The sequence below is a fragment of the Sarcophilus harrisii genome, chromosome 4 (genome assembly GCF_902635505.1).
Source record: "Sarcophilus harrisii chromosome 4, mSarHar1.11, whole genome shotgun sequence".
Taxonomy (NCBI): domain Eukaryota; kingdom Metazoa; phylum Chordata; class Mammalia; order Dasyuromorphia; family Dasyuridae; genus Sarcophilus; species Sarcophilus harrisii.
The window spans coordinates 279,768,192-279,794,667 of NC_045429.1; the positions used below are offsets into that span (position 1 = coordinate 279,768,192).

General features: G+C 34.8%; 1 protein-coding gene across 2 annotated transcripts in view; it reads left to right on the forward strand.

Annotated features, from left to right (window-relative positions):
• STK38 (serine/threonine kinase 38) overlaps positions 1-26,262 on the forward strand; it is a 37,810-nt gene extending 11,548 nt beyond the window's left edge. For both annotated transcript variants that reach the window (XM_031964974.1, XM_031964973.1), the window contains exons 3-14: positions 506-557; positions 2,395-2,517; positions 4,125-4,208; positions 8,363-8,486; positions 11,252-11,406; positions 13,615-13,717; positions 15,907-15,968; positions 19,131-19,248; positions 20,602-20,725; positions 21,382-21,477; positions 23,207-23,301; positions 24,176-26,262. In XM_031964974.1, the coding sequence (XP_031820834.1) occupies positions 506-557; positions 2,395-2,517; positions 4,125-4,208; positions 8,363-8,486; positions 11,252-11,406; positions 13,615-13,717; positions 15,907-15,968; positions 19,131-19,248; positions 20,602-20,725; positions 21,382-21,477; positions 23,207-23,301; positions 24,176-24,306 (1,267 nt within the window). In that variant the 3' untranslated portion in view covers positions 24,307-26,262. The remainder of the gene's footprint in view (positions 1-505; positions 558-2,394; positions 2,518-4,124; positions 4,209-8,362; positions 8,487-11,251; positions 11,407-13,614; positions 13,718-15,906; positions 15,969-19,130; positions 19,249-20,601; positions 20,726-21,381; positions 21,478-23,206; positions 23,302-24,175) is intronic.
• Positions 26,263-26,476: the final 214 nt, after the last annotated feature.

Genomic DNA, 26,476 nt, shown 5'->3' on the forward strand with positions numbered 1-26,476 from the left:
CTTTAATAGTTATTGTTTACCATTCTCTTTGCTTTGGTAATGATGATGTGGCTTTGAGGAGAAGGAAGATGTGAAAATAAAGGAAGTAGATTTCATTTTATGAGAGAAAGAGTATATAAGTTTATGTTTGTGCATATGCTTGTTATGAAAGGTTATCAAATACCAGCTGTTTTGTGGTTTGGTGAAGAGGAAATTCTGAAACACACACACGCGTGCGCACACATACACACACACACTCTCATGCGCCCGTGCACACACACACACACACACTTTAATTTTGAACAGGATTTTCTGTTAAATTAGTATCTTTTAGCACAACATAAAATTAACAAGCATTAACTTTCCCATTTTGGGGTAGTAAATGTATTTCTGAGTGAAAAATTTGAGTTTACGATATAAAAATTAATTTAGAAGTCTTATGGGTTTTGAAAGAATGTCATCTAAAAGTTATTTCACAATCTTATGTCAGCATGTTTTTGTTGCTTTTGTATGTATGTGTGTCTAGACAAAAGAAGCTAGAGAAAGTGATGGAAGAAGAAGGTTTAAAAGATGAAGAGGTAATTAATGATTGAAAATATATCCTTTGAAAACAATGTAATAGATTATGTATTGTTAAACAAGTTCTTAAAGGGGACTTTAGAGGAGATAGTGTTCTGATTCAGAGAAATAAGAATTTATTGAGCTGTCACACTTTTTTTTTTTTAGCTATGGTACTTTATACAGGGATTTATTTAATTGAGGATCCAAAGACAAAAAAAAAAAAATGACTTTAATAAGTATGATAATAAATAGTTAGATTTCCTAGAAGAGGGAGCACTAAAATTTGTAAAATGGAGTCATATTTTGCAAAAGCTTTTCTCAGGCATATAGAATTTTTTGAAAGAGCCTTGAGTCAAAACTGAATGTTCCTCAGACACACAACGCTGAAGACATGATTAATTCTTTCCTTCCATCCAAAAACCTGAAAGAGGTGAAGAAGTATACTTGACTAATCAAATGACAACATAGAGAGCTGAAGCAAATCAGAAAAGCCAGAAAAAGGAAACATGGGGATGAATGAAATTGAATAATTGTAAAGAAATTGTTCTTGTGAGAGTGAGTAGAAGGAAATATTCAAGTAGAAGGAAATGAACCACAGAGACTAGAAAAGAACTAAAAGCATTTAATTTGGAGTCAGTGGACCTGTCCTCAAATTCCATCTCTGATCTTAATACTTGTGTGACTTGAGGGAAGCCACTTACCCTCAATTTCCTCATATGTAAAATGAGAGAGAGTTGGATGATAGAACTTTGAGGTCCCTCACAGCTCCAGATTTATAAGCCTGTGATTAATGGCTTACTTTTTTATCTTTAAGATTTACAAAGTTCTTTCTTCATAACAATCCTAGTTATTAACAGGATAGTGCAGGGAAAAGAGCTCTGGATTTCTAGTTAGATCATCTGGCGTCAGATCTCTCAGCCTTTCTGCTTACCACCTGTGTATCAGTAGGCAAGTCATGTCTCCTTTCTGGGCTTGAATTTGCTCCTCTACAAAGTCTATTCCAACTCTACAGAAGAAGGAGCTGAGGAAGAAGGAGTACCTCATACTGGAAAAATCCTAGAATCAGAAAACATCTCAGAGATATATCTCATCCTACTGCCCTGTGAATATAAAACCTAACCACTTACTTCATGAGCAACATATTTGGGAATGGAGTGTAGAAAACAATAGCGTTTTAAAATTGGCCACGTATTTTGCTTAAAACAAGCCTCCTCTGAAATCAGACAAGTTGTGCACTTGTCCTCATCACACAGACAGATAGATGGCAGCTCTTGGAGTGCTGAAGTGATGTGGTCAACATCATGTAGCATAAAGGCTGGCATTGGGACTCAAGTTTTCAGATTTCAGATGTCTCTTTAACTTCCTATTGAGGTAAATGAAATGTTTGTCATTGTTTACCCTTTAATTAGAAAAATAGAAAATGTGGATATAATGGATAAATTTAGTCCTGAAAGAGGTTGTTTAAAAGTGTTAGGTCTAGTCTCTAAACTTGTTTTCTAATGTGTTTTATTATAAATTTGTTGCTTATTGAGTGTTGTGAGGATTTCTCTTAGACTTTCTGGGTAGCATAGAATAGGAGGAAATATTGTTTGCAACCCTTGTTTCTCCTCAGTACAATGAGAAAGATGGATGTTAGGATTTCTAAGGTGTCCCACAGTTCTTTGTTATTCGAAGGCTCTATGAGGTGTCCCAATGTGAGATACTGTTATTTTGCTAAAAAACAGGGGGAGGGGTGATTGAAAATGATAATGAACATTAACCCTTGGTCCATATGTACAGATGGTTCAGTAGTAAATGAAAATTTTGTTTGAAGTTGCAGAATTCTAATTTTATTCCCCTAATTTAACCACTTAGAAGCGACTCAGGAGATCAGCACATGCTCGGAAGGAAACAGAGTTTCTTCGATTAAAAAGAACAAGACTTGGACTGGAAGACTTCGAGTCCTTGAAAGTAATAGGCAGAGGAGCATTTGGTGAGGTAAAAACATGCAACTGCTCAACAAATATAATATAATAATGGTTGTACATAAGGGCTTCAAAGCTATTTACAGGATAATATCAGGGGTAGGGGGAAAACAGGGTATAAATCAGGAGGTAGAATTGCTGTGTCTATCATCCCCGGGTCATGTTGATCAGTTTGTTCAGTTGTATCTGACTCTTTTGTGATCCCATAGACATATCAGACCCTTTTATCTTCCACTGTCTCTTGAAAGTTCCTGTTCATTGTTTTCATGACACTATCCACCCAATCATCATCTCCCTTTCCTTTTCCCTTTTGCTTTCAATCTTTCCCAATATCAGAGTCTTTTTTATGATTTCATCTCAATATATGGCCAAAGTATTTAAACTTTAGCTTTCGTATTTGAGCATCTAGTGAATACTCTGAATTAATTTCTTTTAAGTATTGACTGATTTGATCTCCTTGCTGTCCAGGAGACTCTCAAAAGTATTTTCCAGCACCACAATGCAAAAATATTAATTCCATGGTGCTCAGTTTTTCTTATTATTCAACTATCACAGCCATGCCTTGGAAAAGCAACTGGCTTCTTACTTTTGCCCATGTCAGCATTCTGACTCCTCTGTTTCCTCTTGGGCTTTTATTTTCTTTCACTACTTCAGGCTCCCAGAAACTCATTCTCATTTGTCATAGTGGCCATTTGTGTTCGGTCAGAGCTGTTCATGGTAGTGCTGCATTTCCCCATTTCCAACCCCCTTCCCCAACCTAGTAGATTAGCATTTAATCAGTAAGATTTCCTTACTTAATAGAATGTATGGAAGAGAATTACATGTGGTCATAGTAGGGAAATGAAATCATTTGTTATTTAACCCATAGGAAAGAGAAGAAACCATCCTTACTTTCAGTCCCTGAAGGCCATATGGAAGGCCATAGTTTGGTGGAGGGGAGAAGGAAGGGGGAGAGAAGATATTGCAGGTAGGCAGCATAGCATTTGGAATAGCCCAGAGTGGTGAGACTCATTCACAAGACATGTAAAATAGTCTTCTTGGCAGGAACAAAGAACATGAACTAGGATATAATCAGTGATAAAAATCATTAAATAAGTTGGTCTAGGGGATAAGGGTGGTCTATTCTTATTTGAAGTCTTTAAAACCCAAATTAGATTTTAGTCAGGCAGATATATGAAAAGTGATTGAAATTCATTTTATTTGCCAGAATTCCTATGTGTTAGTTTTTGTATCTGATAAATGGATTTTTTGTCAAGTAGGCAGTATTGGGGAGGAAAAAATTTAAACAAATCATGATCTTTATCATAATTATAATTTGGATACCAATAATAATAATAATAGTTATGTCCATTAAAACTGGAAAAAACACAATGCTATGCCAGTTCTAGGAAAGCACTGGCGAGGCTTAGGGAGAAAAGAGATCAGGGAATATTTCAAGGAGTATAGCATTTTTGTTGAACTTTAAGTGATTGGGCAGAATTTTAAGTAAATATAGCATTTCTTCTCTGAAGATGTAAGACAAATATTTTCTCTTTAAATATTAAAATTACTTCTTATAATATTTTTAAAAATTAACTTTGTGGTTTGTTGTGATTTTGTATTTCCTTTACAATTCTTTAGGTGAGACTTGTTCAGAAGAAAGATACAGGCCATGTATATGCAATGAAAATACTTCGCAAAGCGGATATGCTTGAAAAAGAGCAGGTAAGAAGAAACTGCAGCTATTACTCTTTGGGTTATGTGAGTATCTGTTGTTAAAAGCTTCTCAACTTGATTGTAAATTCAAATGAATTTTTTCTCTGATATTTGTATTATAGTGTGTACAATTTTAAATGAATGAACATTTCTATATACAGATTTTTAAAGGAAATAGTTCCTATTGTGTCAGCATATTAAAAGGTAAAAGTGTAAATAACTGTAGCTTGTTAATTAATCATAACACATCAATACTTGTCATTGGAACTAAAAATTAAGTGTTGAGACCTGATTTGGGAGAGAGCTAGTAGCAAGCAGCTGCTGAATGTTTGAACTTCTTTATATGTAGTGTTTGTAACTGAGAGCAAGGAGTTAGGAATTGGGATTTTGAGTCTTTCTATCCCATTTTATTTTCTTGAGTACATACAAATTAAGGTTTGGACTTAAGTTTGTCAATGGAGTTGAGAAGTATAGTGAATGTGAACACATGCTGGAGTAACCATGTTAATCTTTCTTTAATGATTGAATTCTTTATATCCAAAATCAAATTCCATCTTGAAAACTGATCAGTAAAAGTACAAGTATTATAACTATGAGAACAAACTATTAGAATTTGAAATGAAATTTGCAGTTTTTTTGAAAAGACAAATTTGAATGAGAACTTATTTTAATTAACTCACACTTCTAGGTTTTTTGACTAAGTATGTCATAGGAAGAAGTTGGCCATCTGAGGTTAGATTTTGGTAGTCCATGATGTACATCTGCATGCTGGAAGTTCATATGGCAAAGTTGGAGCAAAGAATTTGCTGAAGATCATAGCTTCATGGAAGGGCTCTTGGGGAAGGGACAAGGACTCTTCCTCACTCGCTCCTGTATGGTTCTAGAGAAGATGTGTGTAAGGAGGATGAAGAATTCAGTCTGACTTACACTTAAAATTTTGTTAAGCTCTAAGTTATTGAAGATTTTCTAAAAATGGAGTTTTCTACTCTCAGTGCCATATGCTAACAACTCCTAAAATGTCTTTTGAGGATTCAGCAATAATTTTCAAGTTCTGCCAAAAATGAACTTGACATAAAACTCATCTCTATGAAGTATGTTTAAACTAGTCTATGATTTGCTACTTGTGTAGTGTTGAGTATCCAATAGCTGCTAGAGATATATAAAATAGAAGAAAACACAATGTAGTAAAGACCAGATAATTACTAGAATGATAAAATTTTCACAATGCTCATGGATGCAATTAATTTATGTTGGGGGATTTATGTAACGATTTCTTATTGTACATAATTTAAAAAAATCCTACCAAATTAAAATGAGAGTTTTTGCATTGGTTTTTAAATGAAAGTATGTTTGTATTTCACAAGTATGTATTTGTTTCACATTCATATTTCCTATCAGGGACATAGTTTCATGTAGTAACAACTTTTTCCAAATAAAAAGACCCCAGTTCAAAAAATAACTTTAAAATAAATATGTAAAAAACCCCTAAAAACCTCAGCTCATTCATTTCTTTATTCATGTTGTAAATCATTATATAGTTAACATAGCTAAATATGCCTTTACCCAAATGTTTCTCTGCTTTGGGCATAGTAATTCAGTTTGGTACAATGAGTGCATCTGTTAAGTATGAAGACTGAAATATATAATGGAGGATAATGTATAACAACCCTTTAGTAGGTTCATTACAGTTCTAATATTTCACATTTATAGAGCAATTTTCTGTTTCCCAAATGCTCCCCTCATAACAATCCTATTAGATAGACAAAGCAAGAAATTTTTGTCCCATTTTACAAATAAGGAACCCAGGAGAGGTCAGGGCCTTACTCATGGCTCTAGCTCTAATGAGTAACAAGTCTAGTATTTGAAGGCAGGTATTATATTTGCAGGTACAATGTTTTCTTTCCATTGCATTGCATTGGCCCGTTTTCCTATTGATGTTGTTGTGCTGGTTAATAGAAAGACTGATTAAAATTAGAATTCCATGAGGTGTATTTGTGTCTTCTTAGCTGAGTTGTTAGAATGCTGTGCTGATGGGGCCCAGATCAAGACTTTTATATTTGCATAGACTGGGTATCATTGCTGTGTCTAGACCACAGACTTTACCACTCCCCCTGGCCAATTGTCTTATAAGTACTTGTTAGAGACTCAGACTTTTTTTTAGAGCTAGAAGGGTCTAGTTCCTTAATTTCTGACTAAGCTGGCATGTAATTAGTAGAAATTAGTAGAAAGTCATTACTTCTGTCAGAAAAAACATTGGCATAGGACAGTAGGTCAGTAGGTCAGTAGAACCATCTCTGCATATAAAAGATAGCATTTTAAATTTACCTGCAACATAACTATGAAGAAAACTGAACATTTTATTTTATGCTTCTCCATTTACAATAATGGTTTTGATGCATAGAGACTGGTTTGTTAGAGGCATGAGTAGTATTTTTTGCAAGGGAAAAAGGAGTCCAGTTTTTGGCCAACTGATATCAAGACTAGATGTGTTCTCTGTGGTTTAGAGTTCTGTCATGTTGCTAATCAGAAAGCAAACTAGGTAAAGTGTTAACGCAATTTCTTTGTATTTTTCTTTTTACTTTAAGAGAAAGAGCTATATGTAGTAAAACACCAGTATATTGCAGGTAAAAGAACATAAAAACCCTATAACTTTACCTGATTTTTATATTGTTTTAGAAGACTGACCACTAGTTCTGCATTTCTTCTTCATATCCTGCCTTTACCTCTTGAGAGCTTGACTGCTGCTTTAGCCACAGAGTAAGACCAGAAGATAGTAGTAATGACCTGCCTGCCCTTCCTTAACTTAACAGGATATTCTGTGGCATATGTAGAAATGGCTAGAAATTGTAGTATTTCCCAAGAGGCATACAGGGAACCAGGGAGAGGGGACAAAAGCCTTCACCTCTCTTTCCATTCTGATTCACAGAATAAGTAGGAACCCAAAGATATAAAATAAAGTATCCAATACCTGTGGAGAAAGAGTGACTTTCCATCAGGAAAAGATATGATTCTTTCCGTGTCATATTCTAAAAAATGATACTGTAATGGGATTCTCTGAGGTCTATGTAGGATCACTCAAACCTTAAGATAGTACTGAAGTCAAATATACATGGGATAGAGATTAAGAAGGAAAGAAATTCATTCTTTAGTGTTGATGCCCTTTCCTTCTTCATTCTCCATCTCTCTATCTTTCCTAGTCAAGGAGTAGGTATTTCACATTTTTGAAACTTGAGAAATGGGGGAAGAAAAGCTAAAAATGAAAGTATATGTACTTGACATGTTTTTAAGATAACTTTGTTAGTTTGGGAGCACAGAAATACATGTTCAGTTTGCTCATAAATTAACAAATTTGATATATTTAAAAGTGTAAAAGACAAGAAAAAGTGAAATTAAGAAAATAAAGGTTTTCTTTGGTCCATCCTTCCCTTTATCTGTTTTGAATTTTTCCATATTTTTTACTATGGTCCTCTAAGGTACTCTGTCCCAAATATCACATTTCTGTCAAGGAACACATTTTGAAACTTAAGCTTTCAGAGATAGTATGTTGAGATTAAAAGACAAATGTTCTAAACTGGAATGTAGACATTGGCTCTGGGCCTAACTCAGATCTTTCACTTGAGTTCAGTCATCATTTGTTGAATCCCTTCTGTAAATGTAGACTTAAACTAGTCAAGCACTAATACTTGAAGACTCATAAAGTGCTGATTCACAGTCATATTTTTAAGGAGGAAGTTTCTCATTCCATTTCTTTACCCTGAGTTGGAAGTTATCCAAAGAGCCCCAGTCTTATTCCCATTGCTAAGGATTGTTTTGGAAGAAGAGTCCCTGGGAAAAGTAATGGCAGTTATGGGCAATTCTAACCGAAAAGTTCTTATTAGAGCAATGGATTCTTTTGTGAATTGTGATTTGCTTAAAAACTACCTGTATGGCTGTTGTTTTTTTCCCTCCTTTTCATCCATCAAGCCCTCATCACTGAAGGACCTTCAAGTCGGTGTCTCAATGTTTCCAACTAGGGGTTGGGAGGTTTGACTGCTTTCAGCAGAAGTCCATTCCCTCTTGCATCATTTCACAACTGAATCTTCAGGTGCTTGAATTGTTTGAACAAAAATGCATCTAATAAAGCAGAGCAAGGCTTGTCATTAATCAAATGCATATACCTCCAGGTTGGCCACATTCGTGCGGAGCGTGACATTCTAGTGGAGGCAGACAGTTTGTGGGTTGTGAAAATGTTCTATAGTTTTCAGGATAAGCTAAACCTCTACCTAATCATGGAGTTCCTGCCTGGAGGTAATTACTTGATGATGAAAAGGTCATTTTTCCTTTTTGTTCTGTGGCTGTTTTCTCTCTCACCAATTAACCCTCCTTCCTACTTCTCATTGTGCTCACTAAAGGTACTCTCTGTATTTTATTTTATTTATTTATTTATTTATTTTTTAGGTTTATAAAGGAGAACACTAACCTGTCCAGTTGGGTTGAGTTGCTATCTATAATCTTAGTATCACAAAAGTCACTTTCTCATCCATTCTGATGGATATTCCACTTTTTTTTTAGTAGTTGTTTACTGGGGGCCCCTTTCTATATGATTTCCTGCCAGTGAGAATCATTTTATAAGTCCCTAAGTAACAGTGCCAATGCTACACAATTATTTGAATTAATACCTTTTAAAAACCTAATTAATGACCATCCAGACTGACAGCTAGAAGTTTACATATTCATAAGCACCAAACTTTACCTTATCCAACATGTGCATCTTCCAGACAAATCAGTAGTAAATCTCAGTGATTGTAGGCTGATACCATCTGTTTTTATGAACATGAGTTACTCCCCAGTGGGCAGATGAACTTTCAGCAGGTTTTCTTGGGGAAAAGAAAATAGCATTTTTGTTTCCTAGAGCAAAATAAAAGCAATATTTGCTAACAATAATTTTTATTGTTATAATTCCCATTATATGCGATTTCCGTCTTGTTATTGTTTGTATTTTAGTAACAGTCTATGAAAATTAAGAAAGTAGATTGGCACATAGTAAGATAGAGACATTTTAAAAATTGAGTGTGAGTGGATCAGATGGTGCAGTGGATAGAGCATCAGCCCTGGAGTCAGGGGCACTTGAGTTCAACTTTGACCTCAGGCACTTGATATTTATTAGTCATGTGACATGACACTGGACCGGTCACTCAACCCCAAGTGCCTTGCCAAAAAAAAAAATTTTTTTTTTTGATATGATGCTTAGGAATTTAAAGAGGTCCAGTGATCATTGGCACTCGATCTTGGTTTTAACTCTTCTTCACCTGCCCACAGTTCTGCTCTTTATACTCTCTTCAGTCTCATGTCCTCAGTTCCCCTGTGTTCTTCCTTCTCCCCTCCCCATAGCTTTCTTCACATTCTTTGGACTCTGCATCTGGCATTGTCTAAGTGGATTTGGGCTGTATGTACCAAGTCCTCTGCTTGAGTCCCCTGATCACCTGAATGTGTTTGAGTGTGGTTAGCTTCACTCCTCAGTGATGCCAAGGCCATGTTGCTGAAGTATGCCTAAATGTGTTTGAGGGAATGTCACCTGCCATATGGGCAGCTCACAGCATTGACTGGGGAGATCAGATTTTTCAAGATCTGATCAGAAAAAAAGTAAGGACTTGGATTATTTAATAATCATTTTTAATCTTTTTTGCTCCAGAAGTAATTTTCCTCTCCTTCTAAATTGTGGGTGAGATAAAATATAGAAAATAACATGGTACTAAATTCAAATCCAAGGTTTTTTTCCTCTTGATTATTGCCTCTTTTGCTATAATCACATATAAATTCTGTACTGTGTATTTCATCTCTTATTCTTAGCTTTAAATGTACTTTCTGTGCATATTTTCCTAATTTTTGCTTTGTTCTTACTCCTGATTTGGGGTTGGAATTTTCCATTTGCCCTTTTGTTTTAAAAAAAAAAAAAGAATAACAAAACTTTGACTTCACAGAAACTTAAAGGAAATTAACTTTTGACTGGTAAAATTTTTTATATTGTTTTCATAATATTGTAGACAGTGTAACTTTATTCACCTTTAATATGGCTTTTTATGAAATTGAAAATTAGTAAATCTGACAAATTAGATGTGTCTAGGGAACCAAATTTTTTTTTAAGATCCCAGTATGTAGTTTATTATTATTATCATTCATTTTTAATTTTGTCAACTAACATTTATGTGAGTGCCAACTTTGTGTTTTTTGTTTGGTGTCCCAATTCAGAGTTGTGAACAAAAATTCAGGGAACAGCCTTAAAAATGAAGAATATTCACATATTTGCCTAATAGCACACATGTTTATAACCTTTGTGAAAGTACTGTTTAATGTTACATATATGTATGTGTGTGTTTAAAAAGAGAGGAATAGAATTGTGACCATTAGAATAGACAAATTAAAACAGAGTAGACAATTCTGCTCTGGATCCTTATGCAGAAAATTACACACAAGACCCCTTACAATAAACATGACGCACATTTAACAACTCTTATCATCTCATTAAAGTCATAAGAAATTCCTTTGGTGTTCTAAATCAGAATCCCAGCCCTATAAACAAATTTAGTTAATTTAATGGCAAAAGCCATTTTGTATTTTGGAGTAGTATCTTTTTTTCTTTAAATCTTTTAAGCAATATTTACATTTCCACCCTAAGCTTCGAGTGCAAATGAATTTCAGAACACAGAAAAGTACTCATTATTCCAACTGTGTGACCATAGAACAGAATGGCCAGCTGTTCAAATTTATGTAACATTTTATGGTTAACTCAGCATGTTGCCTATCTTCTGCAGTTTGATCCCCACAGTAACTCTGAGGTGGGGAGGGTTTTATTGCTCCCATTTTGCAGATAAGAAAACTGATGTTCAAAGAGATGAGTGCTTTGCTCAAACTCGTAGAGCTTAGTACGAAGCTAAACCAAGATTTGACCCCTGATTTCCTGGCTTCACGTCTGGGGCTCCTTTCATTAGAAGTAGCAGGAGCAAAAGTCAGATAACCAGGTCTTACTCATTTTTTGTTGTTTTTGTGTGTGGTTGTTTTGTGTCTTTTTCTAGGTGACATGATGACCTTATTGATGAAAAAAGATACTCTGACTGAAGAAGAGACTCAGTTCTACATAGCAGAAACAGTTTTGGCAATAGACTCAATTCATCAACTTGGATTTATTCATAGAGACATCAAACCAGATAACCTCCTTTTGGATAGCAAGGTATGGAAGAATAATTTAAATGATTTGTGTTTTAACACCAATCCTACTTGTAGTAAATAGGATAAGGCAACTGGTTGAAGGACCTAGTTTGAATATAGATTTGAAGGATAAAAGGCCATTTCTGATTTTGGCAAATTATGAGAGGTCCAAAAGATGATATTATTGTGCTGATTAGGTATTATTAACTGTTTAATAACATTTCACTTATTCAGAGTCACAGTCAAGACAGGAAATAGATCTTAAAACAGATGTTATAAAGCCTGTGCCTGAAAACCCATGTACATCTCTAATTCACAGCAAAACCATCAGCCACTCATAAATACTCTGTTTAGTCTTAAGCCATGAATGGCTCTAATAAACTTAGTTTTATGATCTTCAAAATGCATAGCATTTGTGAAGAAACAAATATAAAAGGAGGACTGACACAAAAACATACAGATAACAATGAAAAGTGGCAACTAGAAGCTTGCCAGCAAAAGAGAAAGAAACCATAAAAAGTCTACCAAAGAACTCACAGAGCAATCTGGAACTATCTTGTGTAGAGACAAATGTCAGCAGCTCCTGGAGGTATGACTGAATTACAATTTGTTATAATGAATTTAATATTTCTAATGATGACCAAGAGTCATCAAGATATTATTAAATTATATTAATATGCTGTTTAAGACGCAGAAGTGAGGTACATGATAAAAAGTTTTGGTTATATAACACTTTAATTCTTATTAGGCTAAAAAAAACTAATGTTTTCCAGTTTGTTGGAAAATTTGGCTATCAAAAATAATTCATTTTCTAAAGATTCCAGAGATCTTAAGATTTTACTGTTATAGTGTTTGGCATGTTCTGACACATTGAAAAAACTGCTGAATGATATAATATCAATTTGCTTGACATAAGCTCGTTGTCTAGGTTGTTTATCTGAATGCTTAATTTTATTATATGGGAAGATGGGTGTGTGTTTTATAGACTCTAGGCTTCTGAAATAAACAGAACTTATACTTAATTGTTTGAAAGCAATATTCTGAGGGAAAAGAGTAGAATTTGTTTGTTTTTTGGACACTGGAAACATTGCCTGTGGTATTCTGCCTTTAACTGCATGGTTGCTTTTCTGGGCCTCAGTTTCTTGAATTTCCTTCATCTTTTAAATGATTTCTAAAATCCATTTCAGCTCTGACATTCTTTGATTCTGTGAAATCCATATTTAACTGAATGAATTTTTATGAGTTTTTTACCTAACATTACTTTCTCTTAGCCCATTTCAAACCAGGCTGTCATGCTTTGGGGCTCAAAGGTGCTCTAGAGCTAGGCTCTGTTTTCTAGAAAAGATTTTCTGGAAGCAAGATAACTGAGGCTAAAATAATGAAGAGGTTAAGTAGGGGAAAGAAAGTTTTTAAGATGCAAATCTTGCCTTTATCTTGTATACCAGTGACTTGGACATCAAGAAAAAGTCTAGTTTTTTAATGCTTACCTCAGAATTCAAGTTGTAGGATCAAATAATATAATAAAGCTGTAATGTGGTAAAGTTCTGCATTTCAATATTTAATTTATATATTTAACTTGCTGTGGAAATGTATTCTTTCATGCTGAATTTTACATTTACTCACAACTATAGACTTCCCTGCAATTTAAGGTTGGAAAGTATATTCTGGTGGGACTAATTTAGAGGTCTTCTCTGTTTGTGGATGACCTTTAAAGGATCCACTCTCCTGCTTTTGGAAACTCATTTTTATCCCAGAGAGCTGCAGTTCCTACTACTTTGACACTTTTAAATTGGATTCTTTTCCTTCACTTATAGAACAAGATAATTTACCATTCTTAAGAAGAAAGAAAAAGGGAAACAAAGCTGTTAGATCAAAAACTTGCCCTAGAAATGATCTATTTTATCTGTTATTACCTCATCACATTCAGATATGCCAAGCTATTTTTTTGTGAAAGTGTAGACCCAATTCCATAGCTTTGATAGCTTGCTCCAGATGATCATGGCTCCTCAATTAACCAGACAAGCTTTTCTGGCTTTGTGCCCTGGGAAGTTAGTTCCATTTGAGTATAAAGCCACCTTGAAGGAGATGCAGAATTCTTCAGAAATTAGATTCATTTTTTAAAAATCATCACCCATTCACTTCAATGTAATGGGCACTACAAGTATAGGTCATTTTCTGTTGCTTTCTCTATTATTTCTGGTCTTCATTTGCCTTGTTGTTTTCTCCTTAGGGTCATGTGAAGCTTTCTGACTTTGGCCTCTGCACAGGACTAAAGAAAGCTCATAGGACAGAATTTTATAGGAACTTGAATCACAGTCTTCCCAGTGACTTCAGTAAGTATCTAAAATCTCAAAGGAATTGCTCACAAGTAGTTAACATAAAGTGGTTAAGTTGAGAAAGTCAGATTCGTTGTCTTATCTTGGTGTAGGTGTACTCATGAAAGAGAAGCATTTTTTCCCCCTCAGGTTTCTCTTTCAGTTATATTGTTGTTTAGATTCTGGAAAGCAATTTGACATAGATGACCTCTTGTGTGAATGTGGGGTTATAAACTCTTGTCTCCGATACTCCCAATATCAGAGTAACTCAGTGTTACTGCAAAGTGAGAAGGTTAGATGACCTTTGAGCCATTCCAGTCTTAGTTCCATAACCTATGAATGTACAAGACAAGTAGATCCATAAGAAGTGCCTTTGCCTATCCATTTTTCAGATGACTGGGAATGATCATGGGCAAAAATCAAGAGGGGAAAATCAGGTCACTGGCTCCTAGCATTACCAAGCATTGCTCAGTTCAAACTGTAAGCATTTTATCTTGATCAAGTCAAATCAATAAGCAATATTATGAAGGAAGGCAAAAAGTTCTTTCTTTCAAGGAGCTCAAAAGGCGATGGGGGAGATAGCATGTGATTAGCTATTATCAAAATACTTTTCCTCAGGTATCAAATAAGTACTTAAAATAAAGACTTCTCAAGTGAGTGTATATGTTCCCTTCATACTTTATAATAAAACCTCACTAATTTAATAAAGGAGGGCTGGTATAGAGGTTCCGAGTTATTATTATTTTTTAAAATGTGATTGTATTTTAGATAAAATAACAATAATGAGTTATAAATAGGTACTAATAAGTAAAAGGCAGGTTAATTTTTAAATTTGTTTTTGCCACTAAAGTTTATTCCCATACTTCATCATGGTATGGGCATGACCTTGGCGTTCTTTCGGTCCCTGGCAGTACAGATAATAGTAGAACTGAGCAAGTTCCCAGTATACATTTAGTGGTGAGCCAGGCACTGTGCTAAAGAAAGCACTTTAGAATTATCATCTCATTTGATCCTCAAAACAACAACAAAAATAGTTAATATTTATATAGTGCTTATTATGTTCCAGGCACTGTGCTAAGTACTCTATAATTAATATCTCATTTAATTCTCACAACAATTCTTGGAAGTAAGTACTGTGATTATTCCTATTTTACACATGAGGAAATTGAGACAAACATAGGTTAAATGAGTTTCGCAGGTTAAATGGCTGACAGATTAAAATTCCTATATGAATCTTAAGTGGAAAAAAATTTTAAGTAAACTTTACCCAGAAGTTTTATTTGTTTTTCCTAATATTACTTTCTCTTCCTTAATTTCTTACTTTGTTTTCTCTTTGATCTTTCTCTTTTATTCATTAAATATTTATTAAATGCCTACTATGTGCAGAGCACTGATTGAGGGGATCAAAATTTAGGTGACTCAATCCCTGCCCTTTTGAAACTTATAACCTAAATTCCTGAAGATAGATTTTAATATATCTTTAATTTCAGAATCCTTAGTTTAGGTTTGTTTGCTTTTTAAAGTAATTTAATTTAGGTCTTCCTTTCCTGTAAATGAAACTTTGAAAATTTTCAAAAGGGAAAAATTATTTAAAATTTTTTTATTTTCATTTAGTGACTCTATATGCAGCTTAGCTGTGTAAATCACATGGCAGGGTTATTTAGTCCATATGAACTATAGTACAGTAATGAGTGCTCATGAAATCTCATATGTTCAGAAACTTTGATGGTATTAATGTTAGATTATCTGTAGACCTGTTACCTGTTTCTCCCTCACCTTCCCCACTAATTTACCAATTTATTTATATTCTTGTTCTCTACCTTTGCATGGGTTATACAAGGCAAATTCAGGAAGAGGTTAGATGACTTCTTGTCCAGAATATTGTAAAAGGGATTTTTGCTTCTGGGAGAGGTTTGGATTACGTGATCTCTAAGAAATAAAGACTTGGGAAATAGAGTTTATTTCTTTTCATAATCTGTCATTCTATGTATCTGAATTACTGAAAATTCTGAATATAGAGAATTAGATTTTCAGAGTACGCTTATTTTATAGTCTGACACCAAAAAAAAAAAAAAAGTAAGATTAGGGTTTAGTTACAGGTGAGTCAAATTAGCAGAACTTTAGAGTACCTCTCGAAGAATTTGAAAACTAAGGATGAGATAAAGCTGTCAAAATCTTGATTCATGCTAATTTTTTCCTATCTCTAGCTTTCCAGAATATGAATTCCAAAAGGAAAGCAGAAACTTGGAAAAGAAATAGACGTCAGCTAGTAAGTAATCTTTGGGACATGTTATTTGATGAATGCTGAACAAGCATTGGGAATTCCTTTACTTGAGCTGGTATTCAAAATGAAAAAAGATTCAAGAAGGATTTTGATAAATAATTTATAGATGTTTGGAACTTTGGTGTTTGTTATTGTCTCCTCTTTCCACAGCTCAGAATTAATTGAGAGCTAGAAATTGATATGGGATGTTATTTACTTTTACACAGCTTCAGTTATCTCCAAAATAAAAATGTTAGCCTAGTGGCTTTTAAAGTTAAATCTGATCCTCAAAAGCAAAATTTTATAAAGGCCACCACTCACACTTTAAGAAATTCAGTAGTTGCTTGGAAAGGACTGAATTAAAATTCATTTCTAAATAAAAAAAAAAAAAGCTAAACTTCCTGTCTAATTGTGATTCAGCTATGAGTTTAAAGAGAATAAATGTCAGTATGTACTAAAGAAGTTCTTTTTTTATTACCATAAGGTCTGCTACACAGACAGTGCAGATTAACTGGAAGTTTATTTTACATCTAACAGGATGAGGAAGCCCCTCTTAAGATCTTTTCTTTAAAAAATAGTCTTTTGCTTTAACATCACCCTCATTTCCAAATATATGGACTTTCCAGTCCCTTGTAAAGGGAGAATAAGAAAAGAGTGAGAGAGAAAAAGTTGAACAAAATTAACCAGCACTTATCTGAACATGACTATGTACACTATGGTCTGCATACAGTGGCTCCTCCCCACTGTCCATTCATTACCTTTGCTGAGGATATTTTCTCATCTCTTCCCTGGGGCCAAACTTGTTATAATTACACAGCCTTAAGTTTCTGTTTTGTTGTTTTATGTTGTTAGAATTGTTGCCTATGTTGTTTTTCCTGGTTCTGCTTGCTTTACTTTGTATCGGTTCATATAAATCTTCTATGTTTATATTTTTCATAGTTTCTTACAGCATTGTAATTAAAGACCCCAAATTCAGCTTTATTTCACTGTGTTAATTTTAAAAATATATTTAATCTAAGTTTCATGAAAGCAGGGACAATGTATTGTTTAGTTTTTTATTTTCAGTCCCTAGCAGAGGCCTTTATATATAGTAAGCACTTGTTAAGTGTTTGAGTCATTAAGTACAAATACTAAAATTAGCCTTTGAGATCCATGAAGTATAGCCTGGGAGCCACTTCTAGATTGTCCAGAAAGATTTTGCAATTTCCTATTGCAGTGTTTGACAACTCTTAGTACTTAAAAATCTTTTTTAACATGTAAACCAAATCCTTCATGCTGTTATTTAGGGCCATGGCATTTTTCTCTGTTGAAATAGAGAACAGATGGCTAAGATCCTTATAATATCCTGTTTTAGAGCTGAAGCCATGCCACCTGCTAGTCTTATCAAACCAGGGCAAAGAACTTTATCTTTTGACCTTTCATAATAAATCTGGTTAGTCTACAAGCTAGGTATGGGCTTTAAGCTAATGTATAACAAGAGACAGTCTAGTAACAGCAGAATAACTTCCTTTATTCCACTATCATTTTCCCCAATTGTCTCAAGCTGAGAAAGAGACAGAGACAGAGATGGCAGAAGGGAAAGAAGGGAGGAGAAGAGAGAGAGAGTGTGTTGTGTGTGTTTATGTTGTGTGTGTATGCATATTTATGCATTCATGTGTGTGTGTTTGAAAATATGAGCACCCCAGGGTGTCTTTTCAAAACATGGAAGTAGGTGAATATCCTTGCTGATATACTTTATATATACTTATATATATATAAAGTCTATACTTTAGAGATGAATGAATAAGAATGAAAATGAAAGTTTTCCCAAAGTGACTCCAAAAGTCAAATACATATATGTCCATTGTTCTCAGTAAATTCATTTCTGTGAAATACGTAAAAGTGGTCAAGCAGAGAAACGCATTTGATTTATATAATCTGAAGCTTTGATACGAATTAACATACAGACTAGCATATAACATATGGTTTAGATAGCTATAATAAAGGTCAAACTAAAACTATTATGAGTAACAAGAGAAAGATAATAAAATTTTGGAAATTGTGAATGTCAAGATGAAGCAGATCTTTGCATGAGAAAAATTGCCAAGCATGTTCTGAGGAAGAAGGATTGATCAAATAATGGAGGGGAAAGATTTCAAAGTTAGAGACATAGCCTAAAGAAAAGTGAACTCAGGTGGTGAGTACATCTCCCAATATAGACCTGCTGTTAACCATACCACATTCTACAAGTCTAGTTACCATCTTTACCAAGAGTATTTAGTTGTCTAGTAAAAAGGTTTATTTTCTAGAGGAATACTTTAATTATATAACGTAAGTCACTAGGGAAAATAGAATTTCATTTACTGTCAACTTTGTTGAAACTTATCTATTCTTTAAAACAGAGGATACCTATTTCTAGCTTCTTTTATCTGCAGTTGGCATTGCAAATATCTACTTTTCTTACTTAATCTGTAAATATCAAGCCTAAAATTTATGATGAACTTTAAACAAAACAAAGCAACTTTTCCCTTAAATACACAGATATACTTCTTACTAATACCTTGCTCTCTAATGGCTTACTGGTACCACCCAATTGAGATTTAGAAAACATGCCTTTTATATGGACAAAACATTTTAAATACAGCATTTAGGTTTTCTAAACAAGTACAGGAGGACCTCAATCATATCTTAAAATGAAACTTTTAGACATAAATGTTACTAACCAAAGCTAAGCCTTTTGACTTTGTTAAATACAAGAAACTAATAATTTCATAAAATCCAAGATGGAGTCAGAAGGGACCTACCTCCAAAGCCATCTCCTCCAACCTTATCATTTAGAAATATGGGAGCTGAGATCCAGGGAAGTCAAGGAAGCTGCAAGCTCACACAAGTACCACTAAATGGGATTTGAATCTAGATACTCTAACTCCAGAGCCAGTAGTCTTTCCATTCTACTATATTCTCTCATCATCACCAAGATTCCTTTGGATTCAGTAAATTACCAGTTTTTAGACTTATTGGGGAAAACTTCCCTTTCAGTAACAAACCTATGTCTATGAAGTTTAAAAAAATTCATTGGGCAAATCAAAAAATTGATATGAAGATACTTGAAGTCCTTTGTTTAGGTTAGGATGAAAATGGATATGTTTACCCTCTGCATTTTCCTCTGACCTTTGGTAAATATTTCAGGCTTTCTCCACAGTGGGTACTCCAGATTACATTGCTCCTGAGGTGTTTATGCAAACTGGATACAATAAGCTCTGTGATTGGTGGTCTCTTGGGGTTATCATGTATGAAATGCTCATTGGTAAGTTACATACTATCTGAGAAACTGATTCTGTCTGACTAAAGAAGATTTCCCCAGTGACCTTAGAATCAGTTGTCTCTTAGGAAAACCTTAGGGGTCCCTTTTGCATATATCCCTTTTGGTTCCAATGGTAAAAATTCCTCCTACTGATTTCTCAAATTGAGACAAATCTGGGACTAGTCACTTGTTCCTGAGATTATTCTTAGTGGTTGCTTTTAAACTTCACATTATTTCTCAATCTCTTTTTTCATTCATTTTATCTCTCTGTTCTTTTCATTCACTTAAATTTATAAAGCACTTGCTTTCTATGGAGGAATTTAGTGGATATAGTTCCACTTATCCTTTACCTTCATTCATCTTTATATTTATTCATCTCATTTTCATTTATGAAACATATATGTATATATATATATATGTATATATATATATTCCCCACCAGTTTTAATTCTGTGTTTAGGGTTGCATACATTTGTATACTTTTCTGGGTATAGGCTGAATATATGTGTATATACACAAACATATACACCTGGATAAAGATGAACATTTTCAAGTGTGGTCTTTTGAATGATAGTATCTTTCTTTGACTAGGTAGTTACCTGGGTGAGGATATATATAGATGGAGTAAAAGTGAGAAGGAACAAGAATAGGTAGTGGATAAGAACGTGCTGTGTATGCATCGTCAGGAGTCTTCAGACTGAGAAATGAAGGTCATCTTAAACCCTGGACTTTCTTCCCAGACCTACTTAAGTTCTGCGTTCTATTTCCATATAAGAATGACCCCCTTAGTATTGCTTCATTTCTGTTTCAATAGTTTAAGTTTTTCTCTTCTGGGCTAATTCCTTCTTTTTTTTTTTTGTCACCCTAAGGGTTTTTTTTTTAATAGTTTTTTTAATATACAAAACATATGCATGGGTAATTTTTCAAAATTGACCCTTGCAAAAACTTCTGAAAAAGCTGAAAGCTTTTCCCCTCCTTCCTCAACCTCCTCCCCTAGATGGCAAGTAGTCCCATACATGTTAAATATGTTAAAGTATATGTTAAATACAATATGTGTATACATATTTAGACAGTTATCTTGTTGGACAAGAAAGATCGTCACCCTAAATTTTTGATTGGCTTCTCCCTAGCTGCATCAAGGAGGGTAACCAGTCCTACTGGTTCAGGAATTCTGAGAAAATGTGATAGATCAGATTTTTTCAGCATCAATGAGAATCTTCTATGCCATAGCAAAATACATTGTTAAGTTTAGTTAAAGTTTGTGATTATTAGCAGTTAAGGAAAGTAATCGTAATTAGCCAGTTTGGAAATACCGAACTTTGGACAGGCACCTTCATATTATTTTTCTTATTCCAGGTTACCCTCCTTTTTGTTCTGAGACTCCTCAAGAAACTTATAAGAAGGTGATGAATTGGAAAGAAACACTGACTTTTCCTCCAGAAGTTCCAATCTCTGAGAAAGCCAAGGATCTTATTTTAAGGTATCCATTAAAGAAAGTTCTTCAGTCTTTGGTGCTTAAGAATCAAATTGCAAATTTAACATTTGATTCCTTCTTTTAAAGAAGGAAATTTTAAAAATCATCTCTAATGATAAAGACAAAAAAAAAAAAAATGATAAAGGCATCATGGCATAGTGGATAGAGTGTTACTTTCTAACTCAGGAAGACCTGGATTCAATCTTGTCTCTTATATGTACTGGATGTGTGATCTTGGGCAATTCACCCTGCAACTCTTTTAAGACCAGAAATTGCAGAGCAGATGCTGATCTGCTTTGGTAGGAGAGTTTTTTATTTATTTATTTTTTTTTTAAGAGAGCATTTAATAATTTATTAAATGGAGAGATATACTGGAATTAAATGGATCCATGGTTTGGTTCTAGGGCTGAATGAGACTATGGTTGGTAGGAGAGTTTTTTCATTGGGAGTTCCTTCTACCAATTAAGTCTTAGATTTGATTCATCCTGGGTTTGTGTGTGTATGTCTGTGTGTATGCATGCATGAGTGCACCTGCATACACACACTCACTTGCACTCGCATGCATATACCCCTACATATACAAATATGTGTATGTACGTATATCTAAAATATCCTAATATGTATGGAAGAGAAAGAGAATGCATATGAACTTTATTTTTTAGATTCTGTTGCGAATGGGAACATAGAATTGGAGCACCTGGAGTTGAAGAAATTAAGAGTAATCCCTTTTTTGAAGGAGTTGACTGGGAACATATCAGGTAATACTATTGAAAACCATTTATGCAATGTGGCTTTTTAGAAAGTTTGTTCTCATTTGGAAATTTAACTCACACCATTGCCAAGATATGTACTTGGAGAGATCATCTGAAAAATTTTGGATTTACATTCCTACAAAGACTGGAAATCTGCCATTCTTGATATCTGTATCCTATATGATTATGTTTAAAGGAGTAATGATGGGTAGATTGTTGATTTCCTAGATTAAAGAATCAGACTCAGAAAATAATTTTTCTTACTTAGAGCTAAGTAATCTCTATATTACTCAGTAAATAAAGCTCAATAAATGTTAAACTTTTTCAGAAATTGAATTTAAAAATTGAGGTCTATGATTAGGGCCAAGTGATGCAAATGAGGCATTTGTTGGGCCTGAGACATATTTGGAGAAAAGGAAAAAAAAGGGAGTAGGAAAGAGAAAAGAAGGAATAAAGATATATATATATATATATATATATATATATATATATATATATGGTTTGGGGCAAGGATAGAGTGCTATTTACAGAAAAATGAGGTGCTCAAAAATAACGATTTGGACATGTATACTTATTTTGTATTTAATTTATACTTTAATATATTTAACATGTATTGGTCATCCTGCCATCTAGGGGAGGGGTGGGGGGAAAGAGGGAAAAATTGGAACAAAAGGTTGGCAATTGTCAATGCTGTAAAATTATCCAGGCATATAACTTGTAAATAAAAAGCTATTTAAAAAAAAAAAAAATGAGGTGCTCAGGCCTCCAGTGGCTGTTCAGCATTGAACACACTTGGTATTGAATAAGACATTGAAAAATCATGCTTTCTTCTGCCCCTTGGCATTCAAGAATCAGTTCTCCAGGCATTTTTTCTGTTGCAAGCAGCTCTTGATTCAGAAGAAAATGAACCAGATCTATGGTTTTCCTTTTCCTTTCCATAGTCTTCTTTTTAGATTTCTCATACCTAGAAGGTAGACAGGAGGGAGAAGCAAGGTTAAATGCACATTTGCCCCTTATATCCTTTTCTAGCTGATAGTAAAAGGGACAGAAATTGAAATGTCTAGTGTGGTTTTGGTTTTCATTTACTCTTTCTCTCCTTGCCCTGCCCAATAATCATGAAAGATTACGAGTTATCCATGTGTTTGTTTTATTTAGGTGGAGCCCTTTCATTGCCCTTCCTTGATTAGCTTTCACAGGTCTAGTAGAAGTGCATGCCATTTATTAGGAGTTGCCTTTGTTGTGAAAAGACTTTGGTTTCCTAGTCCAAATCCTGAGGTTGACAAGATAATTGTTCTTATTTAGACCTAAGCAACTCCTGGAGAACTTTTATCAAAGTAATGAAGCTCATTTTGATCAATATTGTCCCTACAATTATAGATACCTTTTCCACATTGTGAGGGTTTGGGATACAGCATCAACCATGATCTAGAAAATCTACATAAACAATTTTGGTCCTTTCTTTGTATCAGAGGAAAAAATCTGAATTTTATCTTTTTCTTTTAGGAGGTGTTTCCAGTACCATATTGTAAAATTTAGAGTAAGGATTTGGTTGTAAGCTTTGTCTCATTTCTGGCTGTCATGTATGTTATCTGTGGCTTCCATAAAAGTATCCCAAAATTCCCATTTAATTTCTAATTCTGACCTGTAATATATTGAAACCATGATGGAAAAAGTTGCAATGTAGTAGGAATAACTGTACCAATTTTATTATTCTTGATATATATTTTCTTGGTAGGGAGAGGCCTGCTGCAATATCAATTGAGATAAGGAGCATTGATGACACCTCAAACTTCGATGAATTTCCCGAATCTGATATTCTTAAGCCAACAGGTACCAATACTCTCTACTTTCCTTTTAGTTTATTTTTCCCAACAGTTTCCACAGTTTTCCCCAGATTTGGAATAATAATAACCAAATCATAAGGGTATAGCGCAAATATATAAGCTAAAGTTCTTTTAATCCTTCCTAAGTATTGTTTCCTTCAGCATCAAGCTACATTAGCCCCTAGAGCAGTGATACATTGAAGGATATGGAAGGATGAAGATGTGGGTTAGTTCAGAGATGTCAAGAACATGACTGAACCTAATCCTAAAGCAGCTCAACCAGATTAAAGTGTAGTTGGGAAATAGTTAACAAAATAAGTAAAAATAGAACAGAACATAGATAATGTTAATATGCAGTTTTCTAAGTTTTTGTGCACCTACAGGGATTCTTATATACTGTTTAGCAGCCCTATTTTTATTTGCATTTGATAGCTACTGCTCTAGAAAAAGGAATACTGGACTGAAGGTAAAGCCTAGGATTTGAAGATTGATTGACTCTGCTATCTGCAGATCTCGGGGCCTCTTTTTCCTTATCTGTAAAATCAAGTGGTTAAAACAAATGATCTTCCAGCTTTAAAGTCTGTTATTTTTGTGACAGGAAGTGAATAAAAAAAATAATACAACTCAGTCAGTCTCTCTCTCAAGGCCTGCTTTGCTTTAAAATTTAATTGGAATGCCAGAAAGTAAAAGCAAATGCTTCTGACTTTTATCTTTCATGGGACATTTTTAGGAGATGATTCTTAGGTATAAAAATTTAAATGAGAGCCAAATGTAGTGTCTTGCAGGGCAACAAAGTAAGGTTTCCTCTTTAGAAACTTGTTCAGAGTTGATGGAGCATCTAGGCAGCAGATAAGTTAACCCCAGTGTCTGTTTTATTCCAGTGGCAACAAGTAACCATCCAGAAACAGACTACAAGAACAAAGATTGGGTCTTCATCAATTACACTTACAAACGTTTTGAGGGCCTGACAGCACGAGGAGCAATACCTTCCTATATGAAAGCAGGAAAATAGCCAGCAATGAAATAGGACCGTTTGGGGAACATGGTTCTGTGTACAGCCCTGGGGCCTTCTTCTCTCTCACTCATGTGTAAGGGCTGTGAGCTTCCAAGAGGTTTTACAGAACCTGCTCTATCCTGGTGAACAGTGAACCTTCTGAAATGTGATAGGTGGATTTCTTCTTTTGTGGTATTTGAAGACTCCAACCAAACATTTCTACTGTATCAGCTGTAGACAACTGTCTTGCTTCTTCAGAAGCAGGATGAGCCGGTTTCACACGTACTCAGAAGTTCTTTAGAGTGAAGAAAATTCTGTCATCCAACATGACTGAGCCTGTAGTTCATTCTTGTCCAGTCCCAACCAAGTCCCATGTCTTTGTGATGTGTCTTTGCCAGGCCTCCTGGTTGTCCTCCCATCGTGGCTAAATAGCCCTGCAGTTCCCAGGAAATCAAGCAATAATGAAAGTGGAGGACATGGTCTGGCTTCTCTGTTGTGTGAAGTGATGGTAATATTTTCCCAGGCCTCATTAGATACCCCTCCCTCATTGCCATCTTTGATGGTATTCTCACTTTTCTTCGTGGCTTCCATTTGTGATGATGCACTTTACTTATGGTACTAGGAGAAGGATACATTTAGGCCTCGATTATTCACCTGGCCCCCCTGAACTAAAATAGTCATACTCCATTTTTGAGTTGTGATAGTGGCTCCCAGTTGGGTCCGCTAAATAACCAGAAAAGCCATTATACATTGCCAAGGAGTCCTGGATCATGTGGAAAAAAAATAAGCCCCTACTTCCTTTTCACTGCTGTATGTGAAAACCTTCAGGCAGGCAGGCCAGCCAGTCACTGTCTCATCTCGTCATGCTGCCAATAGGAACCCACTTTCCCTGAAAAAACCCCAGCCCAGCTGGAAGACTTGCAGATTCACAAGGGCCACCCTGGGACTCAACAAGGGAATGGTGCACTAGCCACTGCCATCTCTTGGCTGCTCTGCTTATGCTGATTCCTCCAACCCTTCTGGAAGGAAGTTAAGGAATCAGTTTATTGGAATGGTGCAGAGATACCTTTGTCCTTGTTTATTGCTGTTTCTCCTCACTTCCTCTGTGTTTCTCCTTTCCCAACTTTAGGTAGACTTTTCACTTTGGTACCATGATTGAAAATTGTTTTTCTTTTCAGATGCCTTTCTAAGAGACCCTTCCTTCCTCAAAAAGGGTCTCATGGATTGGATGTAATGTGTCTAAAGGACACCGGGTAATGTCTATAAGCACATTCATCCATATCTGCTATAGGGTACTCTCCATGAGAGACCCTGAAATTAGCACAAAGTGCCTTCTCTTTTACAGCTGCCACCTCTAGAGGAATATTGCTTGATCAGAAAATTGTGGAGGCTTCATATTAATGCATTATTTTTTTTTAAACTTTTGATAATTCTTAAAGCATTATTTTGCACCTGTTTGGTAAATTTGCCTGTGCAAGAGGGTCATGGCTGATCTATAGTTGGGAGGCTCATTTCTGTCCATCTTAAAGCTGTGTTTCGATCAGTTTTAAAAGGAAAGTGTGTTAATATAGCCATTCTCAAAAAGGAATGCCCCTGTTCTGTTTGGGGAGCAAGATATAATAATGGTAGCAAATGAAACTGCTCCAGATTTAATGTTTGAAAGGAAAAAATTAAATTAGGAAAGTCTCAACTCCAGATGGAGAAAACATGTTTGGCACTAGGCTTCTTAGTTGCTCAGTAATAGCTTGTTTAGCAGAAAGGGATTCAAAGGGATTTTAACATGTACATTTGTAGTCCTTTGTATTATAAAGTAGTCACTGTAATGTCTTGGATCCACCTTGTTTAGCAGAGTGGTAAATGAAGAGAGAAATACAGGGTATATATCCTGTGTGCTTGGACAGTAGGGGGTGGGAGGTTGTGATTTGTTTAGGGAGAAGACATCCACATTTTAACCATTAAAAACTTCTGAATAAATTGTGTGGTAATTGTAGTTTGAATTTATCATGTGTATTTTTAAATTGATTTGGCCTGCTAGTCATTATGGGACATTGATACTCTCTTAAACTTCGTACATTCCCTTACACCATTATGATCTGTAAAGTGAGCTAGAAAGGGAAATAGCAAACCACTCCAGTATCTTTGCATCTTTGCCAAGAAAACCTCAAATGAGGTCATGAACAGTTGAACA